This window comes from Piliocolobus tephrosceles, chromosome 7 (genome assembly GCF_002776525.5).
Source record: "Piliocolobus tephrosceles isolate RC106 chromosome 7, ASM277652v3, whole genome shotgun sequence".
Classification (NCBI taxonomy): domain Eukaryota; kingdom Metazoa; phylum Chordata; class Mammalia; order Primates; family Cercopithecidae; genus Piliocolobus; species Piliocolobus tephrosceles.
The window spans coordinates 29,294,143-29,319,783 of record NC_045440.1 but is presented as its reverse complement, the minus strand read 5'-3'; the positions used below and the strand labels follow the sequence as shown (position 1 = coordinate 29,319,783).

At 37.2% G+C, this 25,641-nt stretch overlaps 1 protein-coding gene across 7 annotated transcripts in view; it reads right to left on the bottom strand.

The window, feature by feature from the left end:
* WRN (WRN RecQ like helicase) overlaps positions 1 to 25,641 on the bottom strand; it is a 139,198-nt gene that overhangs the window by 87,522 nt on the left and 26,035 nt on the right. For all 7 annotated transcript variants that reach the window (XM_023214601.2, XM_023214608.2, XM_023214609.2 and 4 more), the window contains exons 4-10: positions 21,110 to 21,255; positions 20,481 to 20,629; positions 18,321 to 18,470; positions 17,066 to 17,135; positions 9,116 to 9,230; positions 3,791 to 4,220; positions 938 to 1,018 (exon numbers count right to left, since the gene is read on the bottom strand). In XM_023214601.2, coding sequence (XP_023070369.2) covers positions 938 to 1,018; positions 3,791 to 4,220; positions 9,116 to 9,230; positions 17,066 to 17,135; positions 18,321 to 18,470; positions 20,481 to 20,629; positions 21,110 to 21,255 — 1,141 coding nt within the window. The remainder of the gene's footprint in view (positions 1 to 937; positions 1,019 to 3,790; positions 4,221 to 9,115; positions 9,231 to 17,065; positions 17,136 to 18,320; positions 18,471 to 20,480; positions 20,630 to 21,109; positions 21,256 to 25,641) is intronic.

Genomic DNA, 25,641 nt, shown 5'->3' with positions numbered 1-25,641 from the left:
TGAAGAACAATAGTTATTCTTTGACATCCACTGATTTAAAAAAGATTGCAAAAAACTACTATGATTGTAATATCTTTAAATAAATCAGTATTTTACAAATAGCATTCTCTATATCATTGAAAAGTAGTGTCAGAGATGTTATTTATTCAGTCTATTGCCAATGTTTGGGTATGAGGAAACTCTTCAATAATTTGGCAATCTCCAGGAACTAAGTGTCCAACAAGATGGGATCCCCCACAAAAATCCATAGAAAGAAAACTCTCAAAAAATGCCAAAAATTTAAACAGGAAGTAGGAAAAGGAAGTACAGCCTTAATTAACCTGCAAAATTTAAGCAATTAAAAAAACTGAAAATAAACTTTTTACTAGGAAGAAAAGTTTTTTTTTAAAAAAAGCAGTTATTTTACTTCTTATTTAATAAAGAAAACAATACTAATAATTAGTACCCAATAAAAAATGGTAATAATTGGTGTAAAAGATGTCAGTCAAATCATGAAATCCAAGGCCAGGTGTGGTGGCTCACACCTATAATCCCAGCACTTGGGGAGGCCAAGGCGGGTGGATCACTTGAGGTCACGAGTTCGAGACCAGCATCGATAACATGTTGAAACCCTGTCTCTACTAAAAATATAAAAATTATCCAGGCATGATGGTGCACGCCCGTAATCCCAACTACTCAGGAGGCTTATGCAGGAGGATCACTTGAGCCCAGGAGGTGAAGGTTGCAGTGAGCCAAGATGGCACAACTGCACTCTAGCCTGGGTGACAGAGTGAGACCCTATTTCAAAATAAAATACAAGAAGGAACAAGAAAAGCACATTTAAAATTAGTATATTACCTCTAACCCATTATTCATAGACTACGTAAAGGAAACATGAATTGGAAAATGTGAAATCTGGAAAGAACTTGAAGTAATGTTTTTGTAATTGTAAACATACCTTAAGCATCTCCATTTCTAAATCTTCATCACTCTCAATTACATAGGATGTATCGTTTTCATTATTAGCAGGAGATAAATGCTTTAAAAAAAAGTATTAAGCATTAATTTCCAATATAATTGACTTCATATCCTCTTTCTGCAGAATAAAGCGCCTATGTACTAGACATCTTTAGACAACTTCCTCTTCCCTAATGGATATATAATATATATTTACATGTTCATATGATAGATAAAAAAGGGATAGAAGAATGAACAAAGAAACAGACAACCAAAGAGAAAGAAAGAAATATAGTTAGGAATGCAAAGTTAGATAAAGAGACAAAATAAAATCCCTGCTCTAAACAAGAATACAAAATGACAAGTTCAACTCAGGTTAAACAATGTCAAACTGTGTTTCCCAAACTTTTTGAGTGTAAGAACTCTTCACAATGTTGAAAAATGCCGTACAAAGAACAATAGTTGTTCTTTGACATCCACTGATTTAAAAAAGATTGCAAAAAACTACTATGATTGTAATATCTTTAAATAAATCAGTATCTTACAAATAGCATTCTCTATGTCCTTGAAAAATAGTGTCAGAGATGTTATTTATTCAGTCTATTGCCAATGTTTGGGTATGAGGAAACTTTTCAATAATTTGGCAATCTCCAGGAACTAAGCGTCCAACAAGATGGGATTCCCCCACAAAAATTCATAGAAAGAAAACCCTCAAAAAATGCCAAGTATTTAAACAGGAAGTAGGAAAAAGAAGTACAGCCTTCATTAACGTGCAAAATTTAAGCAATAAAAAAAATTGAAAATAAGCTTTTTACTAGGAAAAAAAAGTTCTATTTTTTTAAAAGTTCTTTTACTTCTTATTTAATGAATAAAGAAAACAATACTAATAATTGGTACCCAATAAAAAATGGCAATAATTGGTGTAAAAGATGTCAGTCAAATCACGAAATCCAAGGCCAGGTGCAGTGACTCACACCTGTAATCCCAGCACTTTGGGAGGCCAAGGCAGGCAGATCACTTGAGGTCAGGAGTTCGAGATCAGCATGGCCAACATGGTGAAACCCTGTCTCTACTAAAAATACAAAAATTAGCCAGGTGTGTGGCGGGTACCTGTAATCCCAGCTACTTGGGAGGCTGAGGTAGGAGAATCACTTGAATCAGGTAGGCGGAGGTTTCAGTGGGCTGAGATTGTGCCATCGCACTCCAGCTTGGGCAACAGAGCTAGATTCCATCTCAAAAAAAAAAAAAAAAATCATGAAATCCTGGTAATTCTATAATACTATATGAAACATATCACTTAAAGTGTATACCTAATAAAATTTCCTAGAAAAATCAAAGGGAAATGCCAATGTTAGCAAAAACTGATATTTCCCAGAAGGGGAATATCCTTTATGAATGGTTGGTATGAGCATATTTTGAGAATTGTTTTAAAATGAAATGCATGTATATACTGATAGAAGTGATTACTAATAGTTACCAAAATATAGATAATTGCTCAAATACTAAAATTATTATTGCCATTAGAAAAATGATGGTGAAATAACTCTAATTAAATGGTCAAATCTAACCTTTTTTTTTCTGAGACGGAGTCTTGCTCTTTCGCCCAGGCTGGGGTGCAGTGGTGCGATCTCAGATCACTGCAAGCTCTGCCTCTTGGGTTCACACCATTCTCCTCCCTCAGCCTCTCGAGTAGCTGGGGCTACAGGTGCCCACCACCACGCCCGGCTAATTTTTTTGGATTTTTAGTAGACAGGGTTTCACCGTGTGAGCCAGGATGGTCTCTAGCTCCTGACCTTGTGATCCGCCCACCTTGGCCTCCCAAAGTGCTGGGATTACAGGCGTGAGCCACTGCGCCTGGCCTCAAATCTAATTTTTAAAAAACTGATTTATCGTGAAATAAAATTTAAAATTTCAGAGAATACAGGCAACTTAAGTAATTCTGTAAACTAATGAAAAACAAATAAGAAATTAATTTAATGAAGAAGGAAAAAAAAAATCTGACTCTGAGATGACAGTAAAACTATAGTGTCAAGCAAAAGCATCAGGAGTTTATTAGAAACCCTCTTCATGAGCAAGTAAAGAAATTCTAGACCAGGCACAGTGACCCACACTTATAATCCCAACACTTTGGGAGGTCAAGGAAGGTGGATCACTTGAGTCCAGGAGTTGGAGACCAGTCTGGGCAACAGAGTGAAACTCCATCTCTACAAAAAATTACAAAAATCAGCTGAGTTTAGTGGCCCAGGTCTGTGTTCCCGGCTACTAGGGAGGCTGAGGTGAGAGGATCGCTTAAGCCCAGGAGTTAAAGGCTGCAGGGAGCCAAGATAGCACCACTGCACTCCAGCTGGGGTGACAGAGCAAGACCCTGTCTCAAAAAAAGAAAGAAAAAAGAAAAAAATTCTGTATAAAGAAATAAAATACACCCCCAAAAATCAAAGTCAGAAGAGTAAACACTAGTAGAAATGAAGAGAATCCACAAAAAGCAGAGATATTATGAAAAAAGCATATGAAATTATAAAATAGTGAACTACTACAAATGTCTGTTAACACTATAAAATCTTTCCACTACACAATGCTGCACATCATACTAAGTCAGGTTCAGCAAACTATGGCTCACAAGCCAAATGTGGCCCACTATCTGTTTTTGTAGATAAAGTTTCATTGAAACACAGACAGGCACAATTATTTACATTTGTCTGTGGCTGCTTTCACACTACAATAGCAGAACTGAGTAACTGCAATAGAGACTGAATGTCCCACAAAGCCTAAAATATTTACTATCTGCCCCTTTACAGGAATAAAGTCAGCCAGACCCTACTAATAACTAAAAATGCGCTTCCTCTTTATTTAGTACCTCAGTAGATTTATAAGCAATATCACTAAGATATTCTTTCTGAGCCTGCTGTTCCAAAATTTGGAGTTCATGTTCTGTAATATCTAATGACATCAAACAAGCTCTTTCCATATTCTCTTTCAATTTATTGTCTTCTACTCCGTCTTCAAATCCATCTTCTTTTCGTTCTACTTTATTTCCAAGTACATCTTCTCCAACATGTTTAGCTAAATGATCAAGTGTTGGGTCCCATGTTTTATCTTCAACATTAATAAAAATTTTATGTTCTCCAATTTGTTTCTGTTGTACTCCCCCAGTAGTTGAATCTTCAAAGGATAATAAGTTTAAATTATTGCTGGGCCTCAGTTCAGTCTCAATGTTAGTAGACCCAATTATCATCTTCCTCAGTGAGTATAGATTTTCTGAAATATCCTTTAGTAAGATAGAAACTCTAAAAAAAAATAGAAAGATTAATTGAACTTTAATTGCATTAACTATAAGGACAAATTGTGAAGCATTTTAATAAGTAAAAGCTTTCTAAGTTGACCTTCACTTAAAAGATCAATAGTATTAAGGCTGTTCTTCATTCCCTAATGCCCACATATAATTACAGCTTGCATGCTACTCTCTAGCATCGAGGCACTTCTGCACCAACAGTTGACTTGTATGTTTACTAAGAGTCAGTAGTGCCTGATCCCAAATTTGTTTATGCCAACTATAGGTTTTTTTGTTGATTAATTTGATTAATTCAATTAAACGTAAAGAAAGTTAATGATACATGATCACCAAAAAAAAAAAAACACCCTATTTCATCAAATTCTAAGTTGAATACATAGAAAGATTCCGTAAATTTCTTTTTTGTTAAAAAAAAAAAAAAAAAAAGGTGTTTGATAAACTGTGATAAAAGAACCCTAAAAGTCTCAAGGAAAATCATAATGCTTAGGACTCTACACTAAGATTACTTTAAGTGTCTTAATTTTTCACTCTGTCTTAAAGAATTGGAAATTGTAGATGGTACGTTATAGGTGTGGTTTAAACAAGAAACACCATGCAGAACTCCAAAGAGCTGGCCTGTATATAATGAAAAAGCCTTGACATATACAAAAAGATTGGGAACAAACAAACATTAACACTTTAAGTTAAAAGAAAATTTGGGGCGGCCGCAGTGGCTCATGCCTGTAATCCCAGCACTTTGGGAGGCTGAGGCGGGTGAATCACTTGAGGTCAGGAGTTCGAGACTAGTCTGGCCAACATGAGAAAACCCTGTCTCTACTAAAAAAACAAAAATTAGCCAGACGTGGTGGCACATGCCTGTAATCTCAACTACTCAGGAGGCTGAGGCAGGAGAACCACTTGAATCCCGCAGGCAGAGGTCCCAGTGAACTGAGATAGTGCCACTGCACTCCAGCCTGGGCAAAAAGAGCAATATTCCATCTCAAAAAAGAAAGAAAATTTTGATGATCCCGGTTTGCCTAATTTTTTCACTTCACTGATCAATTACTAGTCCCAACTGGAACAAGTAAGAGTGTTTGTGCTCTAATTTGAAAATGATGCTGTTTTGCATCTCCAAAAATCTCGAAACTCTACATTTTTGGAACAGAAAAAATCAATTTCCCATCAGTAGGCAAATATAACAAGTGAGAAAATATGGATAAGATGCATATAAATAAATATGAGCTGAATTTCTTAGCTCCTTAATTGCAGCTGCTAATGTATAACATTTTAACTAAGTAAGTTTAAATGACTATATTATAACCCAACCTAGTTAGTTGGAATGGAAAACCACTGCTGGAGTGTAAAATGAGGCACAACATCTTGTCTATTTGTTGTAGAGCTTATTAAAGTACTTCATAAAAGCAGAAATTAGTGGAAGTGAAGGGAATATGATAGGCAGGGACATGTTTTACTCTCTAATTAGTGATTTTGTTTAGGTCTTCTAATATTTATATATTTAATATCAATGCTTAATAAAATCTGACATGACTTTTAAAATTTTATACTAATGACTCAAGTAAAAACTTGATCATGGGAATGAACTATCAAAAGTACTAAGTGGTTTCATGAGTTATTTCCAGTTACTTCCATCACTGAAAACACCACTCCAAATTTGGGCTCAAGCTTAAGTAGACAAAGTCTACATTAACACAAACAAAATCAAGAGCAAAATTAAATTCAAAAACTAAAAACGTACTAATGTTATCTAATTTAAACAATCTAAAATTCTATAAATCTTATAAAGAACTTTTAGCCTTATATACAGCCACTCAAATGTTAAAATTATATGCAAATAGTTTAGTAGGAACAGGTATGTGATACAGTTTAATTGTTACATGGAGAGGAAATGGTGTCACATACAGAACAGCAACAGTGGCACAGATTGACTATCAAGAGTGTAAGGGCTCATTTATCAGGCCCTGACATCAGGGAATATAACATGCATTATGTAAGATAACTAATATTTACTCTAACAAATATGAAGGCTGTCCTGCCTTCTTCAGTAAGGCACAGTGTACTTTTCCTTCTTCTGCAGGATTGTTATTATGCATATTAGTAGCCTGCAGACAGCCTTAGCACCTAGGAGAATGTCAAGTACATGACAGCAATAGAAGAGATATATACTGAATTTAAATCAGTGACTAAGCAGTACTATACACTGCCAATACCTTCAGAGTCCACTGAAGCATAAAGCTGCTCCCTTCTGCAACAAACTTCAAATCATTCTATTTTAAGAGTTCTTAGTTCTAATTTTTATAGTTTTGTTCACTCTTTCACAGATTGTCAGTTGTCACTTCCACCTACTATCATGTGCGTATCATTAGTTATTTACACCATTTTCACTTTAACTCAGTACCCAAGCTTGTCAAACAAAACGTGGCCTCATGCACTCCACTGGAAATGCAGAAAGTAAGCTGGAATACATGCTTATAGCATTATTTTGACTGCTCAGAGGTCTTTTTCGTTCTCTCCTGGTTCTGAGGTGTCATCTAGATACATTAGATGTTACTGTAGACTTGTTACAAAGAACATGAAATAAGAGACTAGTTATTGTTTTCACACTAAAACTTCACAAGACCCAGTATTTCCCATTCCCAAGTTTTAAGAAAACCCATTTAGCATCAATATGTAAAAAATAATTATATAAATTGATAATTCTTGTCATACCCAACTAAATCAGAGTCAAGGGCTAAGGGGAAAAAAGCACTCAAGGCACATAACATTACTTTAAGAATATAATTTTCTGGGAGTCTACCTGCTGAAACTGCCTATTATAACCTAAAACCAGTTTTATCTAATAGATACTGAAACAACCTGCTGCAACTCTAAGACTAGTTTTACCCACCACAGTCACTAACCAATTCAGAGCTTCCAACTCACCAAAATTTACTAGTGCCAAAGAACTTTCTGGAAAAACAATATGTAACATTTTCCTTTTTATATAACCTCCAAACTTCTCTTTGTTGTTCAGAGATACCAAAGACCACCCAGTCCGTGTATATGCCCCAAATTTAATTCTTGCTTCCCAAATAAAACATTTTCAATTTAAAAATCTGTCTCTATATTTTACTTGACTTCAACAGATATTATGAAGCAAAGCATTAAGCATATGTGATTTACATCCACTAGATATTTTAATTGCTAGTACAAAAATCTGAAATGCATGTAAAAGTCATGTAAAAGGTGACTGCTCTAATTTCATGGAGGGAAAAATCTATAAATGAGTAAGAAATGGCTTTACTAGTATCCTTCCCCATTTGAAAGTTACATCTTTCAGGCCGGGTGTGGTGGCTCACGCCTATAATCCCAGCACTTTGGGAGGCTGAGGCGGGCAGATCATGAGGTGAGGAGATCGAGACCATCCTGGCTAGCATGGTGAAACCCCATCTCTACTAAAAATAAAAAAAAGTAGCCGGGCATGGTGGTGGGTGCCTGTAGTCCCAGCTACTCGGGAAGCTGAGACAGGAGAACGGTGTGAACCTGGGAGGCAGAGCTTACAGTGAGCCAAGATTGTGCCACTGCACTCCAGCCTGGGCAACAGAGCGAGACTCCGTCTCAAAAAAAAAAAGTTACATCTTTCAGAAATTCTCCAAGTTGCATTAAAAATTACCAAAACAGGGCCAGGCGCGGTGGCTCACACCTGTAATCCCAGCACTTTGGGAGGCTGAAGCAGGTGGATCGTGAGGTCAGGAAATCGAGACCATCCTGGCTAACACGGTGAAACTCTGTCTCTACTAAAAATAGAAAAAAATCAGCCAGGCATGGTGGCGGGTGCCTGTAGTCCCAGCTACTCAGGAGGCTGAGGCAGGAGAATGGCGTGAACCTGGGAGGCAGAGGTTGCAGTGAGCTGAGATTGCGCACCACTGCACTCCAGCCTGGGCGACAGAGCGAGACTTCATCTCAAAAAAAAAAAAAAAAGAAAGAAAGAAAAAGAAAAAAAAAATTACCAAAACAAATTCTAGGGGGACAAATTACTTTGACAAAAAAGCTAAATTTATATATCATGGTTTTAAATCTCAATCAAAATCTATCACAAATCTTATCCAGAAAAACATACATTAACTGCACTTTTTCAGAGTCAGAATTCTATTTCAAGTAAGAGCTTCACATTTCTACAAAGTATTTTTTGGCCCAAAATTACATTACCACATTCTAATTGTTCATTGTTCCAGAGCATTCCTGCTTTTAGAGATTTAATAAGGAAGTCATCCTGCAATTAAGGCCAGGACAAGGTCTGATTCCAAAAAGACACAGCACCTGTATTCCAAGATCTATTAATCTGTATAACATTTGATCGAACTGCTTTAAGTTACCTAGCACTTTAGCTATAAAAGAATCTCTAAAATTGCAATGTCTTTTGTTCTAATAATCTATTAATTAAGTAGAATTCTTAAGTAATAATCAGATAATAACAGAAAATGAGGCTACTAAGTATGAAGTTGCTTTTGGTCACTATAGATTTCAAGTGACCAAACCATAAATGTTATCAAATGAAAGATATTCATTAACAGAAAGAAAATGACAATTTTGAATCTTAAATATTTTCCTTAATGTATACTTATTTTGCTTTCACAAAAAATATAATTTCAAAATGTATAATATGAATACAATTTCTATTCCTTTGTTTCATAAAACATCCTACAAAGCAGACAGAAAAGGCTTAAACCTTTGGATTCACTATTTAACAACTGGAAACATATTTCTCAAATTTATGCATCAGTCTGTGTGTGGGTATTCAAGCAAATTTCTATGAGTCAACCTTAATGAATAGTATTCTTCACATACAGGAAAATGTAATAAAAAAATAAACAGAATTGATTTAAATTTTAAAAAAAACCGGCAATATTTAACCTCTGTGGGCTTTCCAATTTACTGAAAGCATCAGGAAGATGCTTAGCCAGATCCATCACTTCCTCAGAGATTGAAGTCAACTGTTTCTTCATGTCGCTAAGTAGGATTTCTTCCTCTATGTGGAAAAAAAAAAAAAAAATCAATATTAATTTTCAAACCACAAAGCAGAGATATTCATTTAGCCACTTCATTAAATAATATTAAGACTCAAATTTTCATTTGCTTTCTTTAAATGAATTCCAACAAAAAGACCTTCTTATTCAATCCCCAAATTGCCTCAGTTGCTTTCTCTCTCTTTCAAATTTTTACTGTTTCAATTTAAAGTAAATTCCAAATGATCTGCAGTCATATGTATTATAACCCAGCAGTTATTGGCCTAGGCAGAAGGAGAAGGTGGAAATGAGAATCTGAACCCGTCTGTACTATTGCAAAATCAGAAGCCAGTATAACACCATGTATGCTGCTGCTTAATAATACTGTTTAGTAAAAGCACAGCCTTCTCCAACAGTCATCCCTCATGCCTTTATTCCCAGTCATCACCAAAATAAAATGCAAGCCCTTCCTTTTTTTTTTTTGAGACAGAGTCTCACTCTGTCGTCCAGGCTGGAGTGCAGCGGCGCGATCTCGGCTCACTGCAACCTCCACCTCCCGGCTTCAAGTGATTCTCATTCCCTAGCCCCTGGAGTAGCTGGGACTACAGGCATGTGCCACCATGCCCAGCTAATTTTTTTTTTTTTTTTGTATTTCTAGTAGAGACAGTGTTTCGCCATGGTGGCCAGGCTGGTCTCCAACTTCTGGCCTCAAGTGATCTGCCCACCTTAGCCTTCCAAAGTGCTGGGATTACAGGCATGAGCTACCACCCGGCCAAAATAAAATGTAAGCCTTTCTAATCAGTGATCATCTTCCAAATTCTCAACTTCATCCTGCCTGGTACATCATTTGCCATCAACAGCACAAAGCCTGCCCTGCTTTACCAAACACTTCCCCTGCTTAGAATTTATTCATCATCATTTCTCTTGTCCTTCAAAAGCCCATCTCCTCTGAAGCCTATGAGATAGAGCTACATAACCTGCTCTTTGTGATTACTACAGTTATCTTGTCATCTCCAAACTGCATCCTTTCATCCCTTGGAGATCTTAACGCCTGATTCATTAACTGACTTTCCCTCCACTACTATTTCTGTGATAACTGCCAGTGACTTCAACATCCACAGGCCAGTTCGTTGACCCCTGCATTTCCGACAATCTTTTCTTCAACAGACCTTAGCCACTCAATTCCATAGTCATACCATTGACCTTATAATTGCCAATAAAATCACCACTTCCAGACTTCAACTGCAAGCCTTCCACCCTGAGAACACCAGCACACCTATCTTTCCTTCCAGCATGCTTTCCCCAACAATACTTTGACACTTGTAGAACCAAATGCATTGATCCTATCACCTTTTCCTTACCTATCACCCTCCCTACTCCCACTCCCCACTGAGTCTTCCATTTCTCTCTTACCCACAATACAGTAATCATTCCTTTGTATCTATAGACTCTCAACTCCTTTGCTCTTCCCTCCCTCCATGGTAATTACCTGGCAAAACCTCTACTCTTAATAAAACCCACTTTTTTTTTTTACCTACCTGATACCTACACTCAAGCAGTTGAATATAGTTGAAAATAAAGCAATCAATGATGACACAAGTTATTTTAAACTCAGGACACAGATTTCAAAAGCACCCTCAGCCCTGACTGTTAATTCTTCTGTTTCCGACTCTCAAAATGACTATTTCAAACATCTTCCTTTCTTTGTGAACCTCCAACACCTGTGAGAACAACTTCACCTCTTATTTCACTAAGAAAAAATGAAATAATGAGAGAATTACCTCATCTTCCCACTTTTCAATTTGCTATTCAGTCTTCAGATCTCTACTCCCATTTATAGCGAAATTCCTTGAAAGAGTTGTCTATACTCACTCTCTCAAATTTTCTGCTCCCATTTCCTCCCAAACCAACTCCAACTAAGTTTTCACCCAAATCAGTAGAGCAAAGCTGCTTTTGAAAAGGTTACTGATGGGCCGGGCGTCGTGGCTCACGCCTGTAATCCCAGCTCTTAGGAGGCCAAGGCAGGTGGATCACAAGGTCAAGAGATCTAGAGCATCCTGGCTAACATGGTGAAACCCCGTCTCTCCTAAAAATACAAAAAAATTAGCCAGGTATGGTGGCGGGCGCCTGTAGTCCCAGCTACTCGGGAGGCTGAGGCAGGAGAACGGCGTGAACCCAAGAGGCGGAGCTTGCAGCGAGCCGAGATTGCTCCACTGCACTCCAGCATGGGTGAATGAGCAAGACTCTGCCTCAAAAAAAAAAAAAAAAAAAGAAAAGAAAAGGTTATTGATGGCCTCCACACCATCGAACCTAACTTAATTCTAGACTCTCATCTTACTCAACTTCTCCAAATGATTTAAAGCAATTGACAACTTCTTCCTATTTAAAACATTTTCTTCAGGTGGCTTCAAAACTAAACACCTCCTGTACTTCCCTCCTTCATTAGTGGTCCTCCCAGTCCTCTTTGCTGCTCTCTCCTCATCTTCCCAACCTCTAAATGCTGGTGTGCCTTTGAGGTCAATATCACGTCTATTCTTTATTTCATTCACTCCCTATTTTATCTCATTCAGTCTCACTGCTTTAACTACCATCGGAACTGAATTACATCTCCAACCTCAACCTTGAACTTTGGGATCATATTTCCAACTAAGATATTCTCTTGGATACCAATAATCATCTAAAACTTAGGATATCCAACACTAAAATCTAAAGTTTTCTCACCCAAACCTGTTCTTCTCATAATCTGTCCACTATAACTGACCTTTCCATTCATCAGATGATCTGACCAAAATATCTTAACATTCTATCAATCTTCACACCTCACCCCTTACAGGGAATTCATCGGAAAATCCCTCACATATATCTTCCAAATATCTACAGAAGCTACCACTTCTCATCACCTCTATTGCTACCAGTCTAATCCAAACAATTATTGTCTATTGCCTGGGCTGTTACAATAGCCTCCAAACTCTCTGCCAAAATGCCCTGGGGCTAAACATTTTTCCTTTTACAACAACCAGAAAAATCTTTCTAAAATAAAATTTTAATTATATAATTATTCTGCTCCAAACCCTCTATGGGTTTCCCATCACCCATCATTGTATTTATTTTCATTCATAAGAAATGAAGTCAGATTCACAGCCTACAAGGCCCTACGTGATGTGGCCCAAGTTCCTTTTCTAGCCTCATTTCCTGCCACTCTTACCCTCACTCATTTCATTCAGTTATATGCACTGTTCCTCCAAACAAGCCAGCAATCACCCTAGGAGGTTCTGCACTTTCTTCCCTCTAATCCAGCTATGCTCTTCCTTCAGATAACCACGTGGCTCCCTCACTTCACCCAAAGGAAATGAAGGGGTGTGGTTCATTTGGCTTGTAAATTTTCCTGAGCAACTCTTAACAGTGCCTGACACATAAGCACCCAACAAATAAGTGTTATATGAATCAATAAACGTTCCCTTTCCAAACTAAGCTTCTAGAAGAACAGTTGTTTACACATGCCTTAGTTATTTCTAAAACAACTAAAACAAGCTTCTAAGAAAATGTTGTTTTCAAGCCAGACGCAGTGGCCTGAAACCCGAGGTATTCAGGAGGCTGAGGCAGGAGGATCGCTTGAGGCCATGAGTCTGAGCCAGGCTGGGCAACATAATGAGAACCTGTCTCTGTTTCCACATTCCTTAGATTTAACTTACTCCTCTATTCACGTTAATATGATTTCCTCCTACCTCATTCTCTTGCGATGGTTACAGGACCTTCATGTTACCAAAGCCTGTGGACTCTTCTCTGTTTGAATAGCATATGCTCCAAATGACCACTCCTCAAAACATTCCTTTGCTACCCAGTATAGCAAAGCTATTGTTTAAAAGATTACAAATGATCGGCGCATTGCCAAATCTAATGATGAATTCTAAGTCCTCAGTTTCTCAAACTCTCAGCAGAATTTAAAACAGTTGATAGCATCCTCCTACTTAAAACATGTTCTTCACTTGGCTTTCTGCACACCACACCTCCTAATTTCCTCGATGTCTATGGCAACTCCTTCGGTGTCCCCTCCTCCACACAAATGTTCAACACTAAGAGTTCCTCAGGATTCTCAGTCCAAACTCTCATAACTCAAACTGTCCTCTGCGCTACAGCCAACACAACTAATTCTTGCACCATCTCCACTTTGCTACCTTACAGGTCTCTCTCCCTTAATATACCTAAAATCAACTGTGTGACAATGCATCCCAAAATCTTGCTCTTCCTCAATACTTTTCATCCCCGTTGCTTATGCCAACAACACAGGAATGATCCTTGACATGTGTCTTTCATCATTACCTCAAATTCCGTTGGTTTATTAAACGTATTTTGAGGCGGGGCATAGTGGCTCAATGCTTGCTCTATTAAATGTATTTTGAGGTCAGGTGTGGTAGCTCACGCCTATAATTCCAGCACTTTGGGAGGCTGAGGCAGGCGGAGGACTTGAGACCAGGAGTTCAAGACCAGCCTGGCCAACATGGCGAAACCCCATCTCCACTAAACATATAAAAATTAGCTGGGTGTGGTAGCAGGTGCTTGTAATCCCAGTTACTCAGGAGGCTGAGACAGGAGAATCGCTTGAACCCAGGAGGTAGAAGATGCAGTAAGCCGAGATCGCATCCAGCCTGGGTGACAGAGCGAGACTCAAAAAAAGAAAAAAAAAAAATGAATTTTGAATCTGTTAACTTCTCTCCATTCTCAATACAATTAACCGATTCAAGTTGCCATTACCCCTCACTTGGATTATTGTCACAGCCTCCCAAAAGATATTCCTCCTGTGACTCCTGCCTTCCTCCTACCATTTGTTTTTTATTCTAGAGCCCAAGTTCTTGTTTTTTTTTAATGTAATTCATTGCTGTGTTTAAAACCCTCAGTCACTTTGATTGCTCTTGGGAGGAGATATAAACTCCTTACCATGGCCCATCTGCTTTCCTTTTTCTGCTTCGCCTTCATCCGCCCAGTCCTATTCAATGTTCACTAAACTGAACTACTTTCAATTACCTATAGACACCATAATTTCTCTTACCTCTGAAACTTGGCACCTGTAATTTCCTGTACCCATTCTTTCCCATACTCTTCAGCTCGGTAACTTTTTTTTTTTTCTTTTGAGACAGAGTCTCATTCGTCATGCAGGCTGGAGTGCAATGGTGCAATCTCGGCTCACTACAACCTCTGCCTCCCAGATTAAAGCGATTCTCCTGCCTCAACCTCCCAAGTAGCTGGGATTACAGGCGCCCATTACCACATCCAGCTGATTTTTTGTATTTTTAGTAGAGATGGTGTTTGACCATTTTGGTCAGGCTGGTCTCGAACTCCTGACCTCAGGTGATCTACCCACCTTGGCCTCCCGAAGTGCTAGGATTACAGGCATGAGCCACTGCGCCCGGCCTTAGCTAACTCTTGCTCAGGTTTCAGGTCTGGCTTTTACCTGCACTTTCTCCAGGAAATATTCTATAATATTTACCCCAATATGTGTCAGATGCCTCTTGGTGTGCTAACTACTGTACCTTGTTTTCCCATGACGTAAGACTCATCTCTCTGCAATTGCTTTTTTCACTCATCTATATCCCCAATAAAACTGTAGGCCCCTCAGGAAACAGACTATGCCTGGCTTGTTCACTAATGTATTCCCATATCGTAAAATGCTCAACAATATTTAATAAATGAGTAAATATATCTTTACTATATCATTTGGTGTTTATTAGCTACCATCTTGGGAATAAGTCAATGGGGAAACAATGTGTAAACATTCTTTTATGTTCTAATCTTTTTATCCTTTAACAAGAAGAAAAAAACAGTCTAATAATAAAAAGTGAAAGAGAAAAGTGGTCATTTGAAAATATCATCCATATGTACACGAAGAAAATTAGAGAATAGTGATGCTGATACTTCTGGCTGAATAACAGAAAGGAAGGGAGGGAGGAAGGCAGGCAAAAAGATGGTATTCTTGGTTATTAGGTTGGTGCAAAAGTAATTGTGGTTTTTGCCATTAAAAATTACCAAAACCACAATTGTTTTTGCACCAACCTAATACAACTCACTGGAATCTGAGTCAAGATGTCACAATATACTCACACATATAATGCAATAAAGGGAAAAAAAAGTGAAGGTCAAATAATGTAGCATTATAATGTAGCATTACAATGACAGGTACACAGATACCAGGACTTCCAGTACTGTGTTATTAATATGTATTACTTTAGTGAAAAATATAGTAAACATTCCTTGGAAGCATTTTCATCAAAATTGCACATGTAACAAAATTGTACATGTAACCTACATGCAATTCCACAAACCATAAAGCCAAAAATTCATAAATCTCCTCTGTCAAATTGTAGTTTTATTACGAGTTAAATAAGTTCTTACATACTGTTTCCCTAATCAGCTTAAAAAACCTATCACCTGCCTCAGTTAATTAACATGCAGTCATTCCTCTGTATCCTTGAGGGATTGGTTCCAGGAACCTCCCCACCACTGATATTAAATCCATAGATGATCAAGTCTCTTATATAAAATGCTGCAGTGTTTGCATATAACCTATACACATTGTCCTGTATACTTTAAATCATCTCCAGATTTCTTATAATACCTTATACAATGCCTACACATCACTTCATTCATATGGATTCAGTGTGGTACTCCATGCAGTAAATTCAACTTTTCCTTTTTTAAGCTGTGAATTTTTTTGTTTTTTGGCTGGAATGTTCTCAATCTGTGGTTGGCTGAACCCACAGATGCAGAACCCAGGGATATGGAGGCTGACTCTAAGTTACAGCCACAAGACCTCTGACTACAGAGAACCAGCAGGCATTCATCAGAAGTGGCTCTCCAGTGAGGGGAAGTAAGAATAAAGACTCTTCTACCTTAACATATAAAGGAGGACCTGCCACCCACAGAGGCTCTGAATCCCTTCTCAGTGACAATTATAAAGAATATCATATCATTTTATATGAGGCAGTCATGCCATATTTTTAAGAATATTTAGCAAAATGGTCTAATTTAATTAACATCTTAACAAACACAATCATTTACAATCTCCAAAAGGAAACTACAAGAATAGTGATAACTTTATACCAATACAGACGTTTTGAATAGTTTGTCCCTTTAAGTGTTCACAATTATTCTATAAAACAGACATTACGCTAGTATCCACATTCCACACTTGGAGAAACAGGTACATCCCAGGTCACACGGCTGGGATTCACATTGGTCTGTGCAACAAAAAGCCTGGGCTCACCCACTCCACTACATGGCTCCTTCTGCTCTCACTAGCCTATCAAGACCTCTAAAAACAGCACTGAGTTTGGATGACATGTCCATTATTTTTACAGAAAAATCACAGAAAAAAGTTAGAAACGTAAACCAGTATGTTAGAAAGCACTGTAAAATGCTGAACAATACTTAATAAATGAATAAATATATCTTTACCTACTTTCTCATTTAGTGTTTATTAGCTACATCTTGGGGATAAGCCATCTCATATGTTTTAAAGTATTATATAGAAAGTATTTCAAATACTTATAGCAAGGACGTATCATCTCCAGACTGGGAGAAAGCTGGTTGTGTCACTGCTATTATGAAAGCCACAAAGCCCCAAATCTAGAAGCCAAATACATAGCAATGCTACAAAGTAAAAGAAGTAAGGGCTGCTTTGCCACAAGTAACAAAGATGAAACACTAACCTTGGGCCCTGATGGATCCCACCCTAATGTCAGGAATGCTCAGACATTCAAGAAGTTATAGCACTAAATGTTTTGCAAATATGTGAATATTGCCTTTTTGGAGATAAACCTCACAAAAGAGTGAATTCACATTTTATTTATGGATCTTAACATACCTTTATTTATAGCAAACCTTTGCACAGCATCATCCAAAATTTCTAAATTTCGGTAAATAATAAAACCAGCCTATAAAAAAACAGAAAAATTTAAAAAGTATCCTAAAGATCACCGAAATAAAACAGTAAGTCCCATCTTCAGAAAAATCGAAGAGAATGATTCGCAAAGCACCCAAACATGGAATTCGACCTATTATGTGACACAAATATCAATATGTCCTCATTTAATAATCATACCAATTGTGAAAATTGAGAAAGTAAGCTGCCTAAGCCTTAAAAATTTGTTTTCACTTTTTTCACACTCAATATTACACACAATATCCAAATAAAATAACCTATAACGGAATCTAACAAAATGCAATCCAGTGAGAGAAATCCTACTTAAATCAGCTGAGAATGTTAGTCAGTATATGAAGAGTCCTCCTTCTAAGTCCTGTTAACAAGAACAATCAAGTCACATTGATTTTTCATGAATAAAAATGCTACAGAACTTGTGCTAGCTCTCAACAAGTTTGGGGATATCTTTTAAAGGAAAATTATCATCCAATGTTCCTAACAAAAGTGAATTGTTGCTGGTTACAATTCAAAGGAGTTTCCATTCCTTTGACAGATGCAAAGGAGAAACCATAAAATATTCATCTACAAATGACAGCATGAATTAGGAAAAAACAAATTCACTGTGGAATAAAATACATTTCTTAAAAAATACACAATATTGCTAGATATAAAGATAAGCCCAGATTTTACTACATACAAACATGCAAATATAAAAATATATCTAATGGCAGCAACAAGCTAAATTTGGAGGCAATTTTTCTAAAATTTCACCACATTTTATGTATAAATATAGGAAATAAGGCCAGTTTCAAAATAGAAACTGTACTATAATTATTTTCATTCTGAATTGTTTATATATCAAATCCATCATCAGTATTTTTTGTGCTTGCTCAGCCTGGGTTTCTTAGCCTTTCATGTTTTCAGCAAGTTCACATTTTTTTACATACAAATTAGACATTAATTTGGCTTCATGACAATGAAAATAACTAGCATTGAACAATCTGTTGATTGGTACTTGCTAACTAATATCGAGAATGAACAGTTTCACTAAATGTCTTCCTAAGCATTTTTCAATGCCAAATTGATATAAAATATTATGGTAGAGTTTCTGCCACTACTACAATAAAATTTTTCTAAAGTCATTTATAATAATGTTTTTAAAACACATCACAATTTCTAAAGATCTTTAAGCACGTACATAAGCATCAGTGGCTGCATACAGTTTCTGGTCCTCAGTGAGAGGAAATTTACTCCAATTGCTACAGCGGATAGACTTGTCTTTCAGAAGCTGTTTACCTAAGAGGTGTTTAACCAGACCACTGAGGCTCCAGGTCTCTGTACATTTCAACTAGAAATGATGAAAAAGCAACACAGTAAAAATCAGTTCCTGTTTTCAGGTATTAACAAAAGACATCAAATGAACATACCACAAATAAAATTAGAAAATGTTATACCAAAATACAACCCACAGATAGCCTTCAACCAATTCCCTGTCACTAAAAGCCTCATATGCAGTCCACATTGTAAGAATTTAATTCTAGAATTTCCCTAATGTAGGTATTAAAATTCTTAGACTTTAAAAGTACTGTTCATGAAAAAAAAGCTGGTTAGTAGTCTTTCTACCTCCCAGCCAAATGAATAGTTGGCTAAATATGAGAATTTAATTTAATGACTTCATTAATAAAATATGTGAAATATAGGTGATGGAACTGATAGCCAAACTTCAACTAAGAGCACTGTATCACAAGTGCTCCATTATGCTCTCCCTTAAATGAAAAAAAAAATTTTTTTAAGTTACTGGTATAAATGTATTAAAAATATACACCTAAAACACAATTTTACATTTGCAAATATATGAATGTGAAAGAGTACCAAGAACTGGGAGGAAGGGAAGGAGAAGGCTTGCTTAAATAAACTGTATGAAATCTCAGCACTTTGGGAGGCCAAGGCAGGTGGATCACATGGTCAGGAGATCAAGACCATCCTGGCTAACATGGTGAAACCCTGCCTCTACTAAAAAAAATACAAAAAAATTAGCTGGGTGTGGTGGCACACCTGTAGTCCCAGCTACTTGTGGGGCTGAGGCAGGAGAATCACTTGAACCCAGGAGGCAAAGGTTTCAGTGAGCCAAGATTGCACCACTGCACTCCAGCCCGGGCGACAGAGCAAGACTGTGTCTCAAAAAAAAAAAAAAGAAAGAAAGAAAGAAAGAAACTGTATGCCGGCCAGGTGTCATGGCTCATGCCTGTAATCTCAGCACTTTGGGAGGCCAAGGCAGGCAGATGACCTGAGGTCAGGAGTTCAAGATCAGCCTGAACAACATGGAGAAATCCCATCTCTACTAAAAACACAAAATTAGCCGGGCATGGTGGCGCATGCCTGTAACCCCAGCTACTCAAGAGGCTGAAGCAGGAGAATCACTTAAACCCGGGAGGTGGAGGCTGCAGTGAGCCGAGATCACACCATTGCACTCCAGCCTGGGCAACAAGAGCGAAACTCCATCTCAGGAAAAAAAAAAAAAAAAAAAAAAAAAAAGAAACTGTATGCCAAGACAGTGGATTAGAACTAAAGGTTTTCCATTGTGGAAGGCTGTGTAGCAATTCCTCAAAGACCTAAAGAAAGAAACACCATTTACCCCAGCAATCCCACTATTGGGTATATACTGAAAGGAATGTAAATCATTCTGTTATAAAGACATATGCAAGCATATGTTCACTGCAGCACTATTTACAATAGCAAAGACATGGAATCAGCCTAGATGCCCATCAATAATAGACTACATTAAAAAAAAAAAAAATTGTGGTACATATGCACCATGGAATAGTATGGAATAGTATGCAGCCATTAAAAAAAAAAAAAACAAGATCATGTTCTTTGCAGGGACATGGATGGCATTAGAGGCCATTATCCTTAGCAAACTTATGCAGGAACGGAAAAGCAAATAGCGTATGTTCTCACTTATAAGTGGGATTTAAATGATAAGAACACATGGACACATAGAGGGGAACAACACACACTGTGGGAGGTGGAGGGTGGGAGAAGGGAGGAAGAGAATCAGGAAAAATAACTAATGGGTACTAGGTTTAATACCTGGGTGATAACCTGTACAATAAACCCCCATGACACAAGTTTACCTATGTAACAAACATGCACATGTACCCCGATCGTGAAACAAAAATTAAAAAAAAAAAAAAACTAAAGGTTTTCATTATAGAACATTCACTTGGAACTTTTTTATTGCTAAAAAAAATTATATAACTTAAACTATTTTTTCAAAAACTCTAACATTCAGACAGAAAGTACATTCTGTGCAACAAAATTATCTTCATTATGAAAATTGTATATATATTGATTTTACCTTTTTATTGGCAACATCTGTCAACTCCACAAAATTCTTCAATTTGATATCAAAGTCACGTAGAAGTTTCCACTGATCTCCTTCAATTCCTACACCTGCCTTTTTAATTGCTTTATTTTCAAGCAACATTTTTAATCCCTGGGGAAAAACTGTAACATTTTCTTGTTATTTCTGTAAGTTCTGTCAAGTATGATGGATTTATGTCCTACTTCTTATACATACCAGGTTTATGTTTAGATATGTATTTAACAGTAATCTTAAATTCAGAAACACATTCACCTTGAGTATGTCTTAACTAAAGCAAATGGTCCTGATTGATAAATGACAAGAAAAAATAATCAGTTTCAATGCCACTCCTGCTAGCAATAGCAGTATATATCCTGGTCAGTTAGCCCCTTAAAATTTCAGTTTTCTCTTCTCTAAAACAGAAAAAATGTCAATGCCTCACAGGTATGTTGTGAAAATTAAATAAAACAAGGAATGTGAGTGAATCAGGTAGAACATAAATACTTAAATAAATTTAAGATAATGAGAGAATGGCCAGCTAATAAAAGAACTTAATTTTATAGGGATAAAGTTGACATATAACAATTATCAGCCATAAAAAAATGAAATGAAGAGACACCAACCTGACATGGAAGAAATGTGGAACAAGTAACATTTGCTCTCAGAAACACACAACTGAATTAGCGCAACTTTGCCAAGTTTCCCTTTATTGTATAATGGTGGCCACTCCATGTCAAATCCCACGACATCCCCATCTGATAGACTCATGCTAAGGGGGGAAAAATCATGTAAATTAATTATGTTAAAAATTTAAACTTCTGTATAATGAAAGACATAATTCAAAAATTAAAAGGCAATCACAGACAAGTTATCTGCAGTACATACAACTGATAATGAACAGCCAGAAAATATGTAAAATTGCTTGAAAAAAAGGTAAGAAAAGACAAATTATTCAGCAGAAAAATAGAGAAAAATATGAACAGGTAATTCCCAAAAGAAAATCCAAATGACCTATAAATCCAAAAGATATGGCCAGGTACGGTGGTTCACCCCTGTAATCCCAGCACTTTGGGAGGTCAAGGCAGGAGGACTGCTTGAGACTAGGAGTTTAAGACCAACCTGTGCAACACAGCATGTCTCTACCAAAAAAAAAAAAAATTAAAAATTAACTGGGTGTGGTGACACACACCTGTAGTCCCAGCTACTCAGGAAGCTGAGGCAGGAGGATCACTTGAGTCCAGGAGTTCAAGGTTAGCGTGAGCTATGATCACATCACTGCACTTCAGCCTGGGTAAAAGTGCAAGACCCTGTCTCCAAGAAAAACAAAAATAAAAAATAAATTTTAAAAATCCAAAACAAAATGTGAAGACACTGCTTCTCACTAGAAGTCAAAGAAATGCAAATTAAGTCTACATGATTTCACATCTATCTGACTGGTAAAAATTAAAGTTTCAGAATACCAAGTGTTAAGAGGACAACTATCAGTGGGGAATGTATAAATTGGTAAAATCCTTTTGGAAGAAAACTTTGACAATGACAATATCTAGTTGAAGGTGCATAAACACTATGACCCATCAAGTTTTGTCACAAATAAATGAAACCCTCAGAAACAAAGAGACATGTTTAAGAACGTGCATTGCAACACTGTTTCTACTGGCAAAACTTAGAAACAAACTACATTTCCATTAACAAGAGAATGGACTGAACCAGCTGTTGCATAAGGAAACACTGTAAGATACAACAGTTAAAATGTATATGCAGATCAACAAGAAAAATTCTCAAAAACATGTGTTGAGTAAAAAAGACAAGTTACAGAGTACACATAGTTTGTTAGTCTTTTTTGAAGTTTTTAAATGGGCAAAATAACATTATTTTCAGATATAAAATTATTAAGTACTATCATAAAAAACATGTGAGCAGCCAGTGGCTCATGCCTGTAATCCCAGTGCTTTGAGAGACCAAGGCAGGAGGATCACTTGAAGCCAGGAGTTCAAAACTAGCCTAGGCAACATAGTGAGACCCTGTCTTTAAAAAATATAAATAAATAAATTAGCCAGGCATGGCAGCACATACCAGTAGTTCTAGCTACTTGAGGGGCTGAGGCGAAAGGATCACATGAGCCCACAAGGTTGAGGCTGCATTGAGTATGATCTCACCACCGCACTTCAGCCTGGATAATAGAGCAAGACCCTGTTTTTATTAAAAAGGAAAAAAAAAAATGCATGAAACTCATAGAAGTTATCTCAGAGAGGCACAGGGGGAGAATCAGAAAGAAAAAACATGGGGCTTCAGCTATATTTTAATGTTTCATTTCTTGATAAAGAACTGAAGAAAACAGGCCAGGTGCAGTGGCTCACACCTGTAATCCCAACACTTTGGGGGGCCAAGGCAGGCAGATTGCTTCAGTCCAGGAATTCAAGACCAGCCTGGGCAACATGGCAAAAAACCCATCTCTATAAAAAAATACATATAAAAATTATCCGGGCCTGGTGATGCATGCCTGTAGTCCCAGCTACTCAGGAGGCTGAGGTGGGAGGATTACTTGAGCCCAAGAGGCGGAGGTTGCAGTGAACCAAGATCACACCACTGTCACTCCAGCACAAGCAACAGAGTAAGACCCTATTAAAAAAAAAAAAATTGAAGAAAATTAAGATTTGATAAACAAAGTGGGAGGAATATGCATATTTATTATATTGCTATCTATTGTTGTTGATACTTGCTTATTTAATAGTTGTTAAAAATTGAAAATATATTTAAAAAATAAAAGAAACTCAACTTCTGCTTCAGACCAACATTATAACGAGGCTAGACTCACCCTCCCACCAAAAACAAATCTAAACTTGGACAAAACATATAAAACAACTGTTTTGCATACTAGACAACAGGCAGTACAGGACTTCCAAGGGAAGGGAAATGAAGGGTGAACCTTACAGTTGCCCCACATTCTTCCTGGGACCCACTGCAGACAACAGAACAGGGAAAAGAATCACAAGAAGAGCACTGAGTTGGGGAGACAGAGTTCAGAGCCCTGGAAGCTGAAAGACCTGGAATTCCCGGGGTAGAGCTGGAGAGGAGGAAGCTAGGCAGGAAGAGTGCTCCAGAAATCTTCCTAAGGGACTCCTTTGGTCTTTGCAGAATACGAAGACAAGCATGCACAGACCATAACTCTATGGGGCCGGGCAAACAACCATAAGCTGAATGATTCTCAGGACGGACTTACACAAAGGTAAGAGGCATTAAAGCTCTGAAAAGTCAGAGAACAGATGGCTGACCAGAGGCAATCAACAAAGACTCCAGAAGGGTCACATCTTATTAGAAGGCTAAATTACCCTTAGACTAAAGGCAAATGTGGACCTTCCCTGATCAAGCTTGAAAACAAGCCTCAAAACATAAAGTTGATCTTCAAGTAACTTAGATGTCTGACAAAGTTCCTTTCGTTAAAGGAAAACAATAAAATCTAACATTCCGCAAAGTAAAATCACAATGCCTAATCTAAGAAAAAAAAATTAACAGCTGTAAGAATAAACAGGAAAATATAACTCAAAACCAGGAGAAAAATCATCCAACAGAAAGAAAAAAATCCTAGAATAATGGAATTAACAGACAAGTACATTAAAACAGCTATTAAAAATACGCTAAATATATTCAAGAATTTCAAAAGAAACACGAATAATGAGAGCTAAAATGGAAAAAAAAAAAAAAAAAAAGAACCAAATGGAACTTCTAGAGATAAACAAAATAATGTAGTGCCTAAAAAAGAAATTCACAGGATGGTATAAACAGACCAGACACTACAGAAGAAAAAAATATAAGTGAACTTGAAGACATAGGAAACAAAACTATTGAAGCTATTCAAAATGAAGCACAGAAAGAAGAAAAGGAAGAAAGAAAAAAAGACTAAAAGGAAACAGCCTCAGTGGGCTGCGACACAGTATCAAGCAATCAAACTTGTGTGTACTAAAAGTCCCAGAAAGTGAAAAGAATAACAGGATAGGAGGAAAAAAGATCTGAAGACATTTTTCAAATTTGATTAAAGGTATAAGTCCACGGATCAAAAAAATTCAATGAACTCCAAGCCAAATAAACATCAACCACATTACACAAGGGCACATCATAATCAAATTGTTGGAAATCTGTGGTAGCAAAAATTTAAGGTATCCAGAGGAAGGGAAAGCAAACACAAAAACTCTGCCTGCCTTTTATAAAATACATAGAAGTCATCAAAACTACAATTCTTCAAGTCACTTTTGCTAATTGCCTTCAGAAATGACATACTGTAGCAATGCTGAAGGTAAAATGGTAGAGTTAATATGTAATCATAAACAACAGATTTTACCTCCTCTGTGAAATTAATTCAGTATAATGAATCCCAAAGTGGCCAGATAACTATAGTAGAAGTAAAAACACTTGAATGTTATTTCTAGCTTATATCTACACCAGTAGACCATTAATAAATAGCTTAACTTACCTCTGCCTTTTGTTTGTTTGTTTGTCTGAGACAGGGTCTTGCCCTGTTGCCCAGGCTGGAGAGCAGTGGTGTGATCAAGGCTCACCGCTGCCTCAACCTCTTGGGCCCAAAACCTAGGCTCCTGAGTAGCTAGGGCCACAGACACCTGGATAATTTTTAAATTTTTTTTATAGAAATGGGGTTTTACTATGGCTGGTCTCCAACTCCTGGGCTCAAGCGATCCTCCTGCCTTGGCCTCCCAAAGTGTAGGGATTATAGGCATTAGCCACTGTGCCCAGCACCTCTGCTTTTTTTAACCCAATATGTAACAAATTTTTTTCCTTTTTTTAAAGAAAAAAAAAGACAGGTATAACAACTTCAAAAAAGATCTGAATGAATTCCTTATTACTTCTGTTTTATGCTTTGAGAGCCTTGGATTGCATTATTGCAGTCCTAATTTTACAAGGCAACCTCTAAAAATACTAACAGACATTTCTGTTTTTTGTTGGTTTGCAGGTTTGTTTCTTGTTGTTTTTTTTTTTTTTTGAGACGGAGTCTTGCTCTGTCGCCCAGGCTGGAGTGCAGCGGCACAATCTTGGCTCACTGCAACCTCCGCCTCCCAGGTTCAAGCAATTCTCCTGCTTCAGCCTCCTGAGTAGCTGAGACTACAGGCGTCCACCACCACACCTGGGTAATTTTTTGTATTTT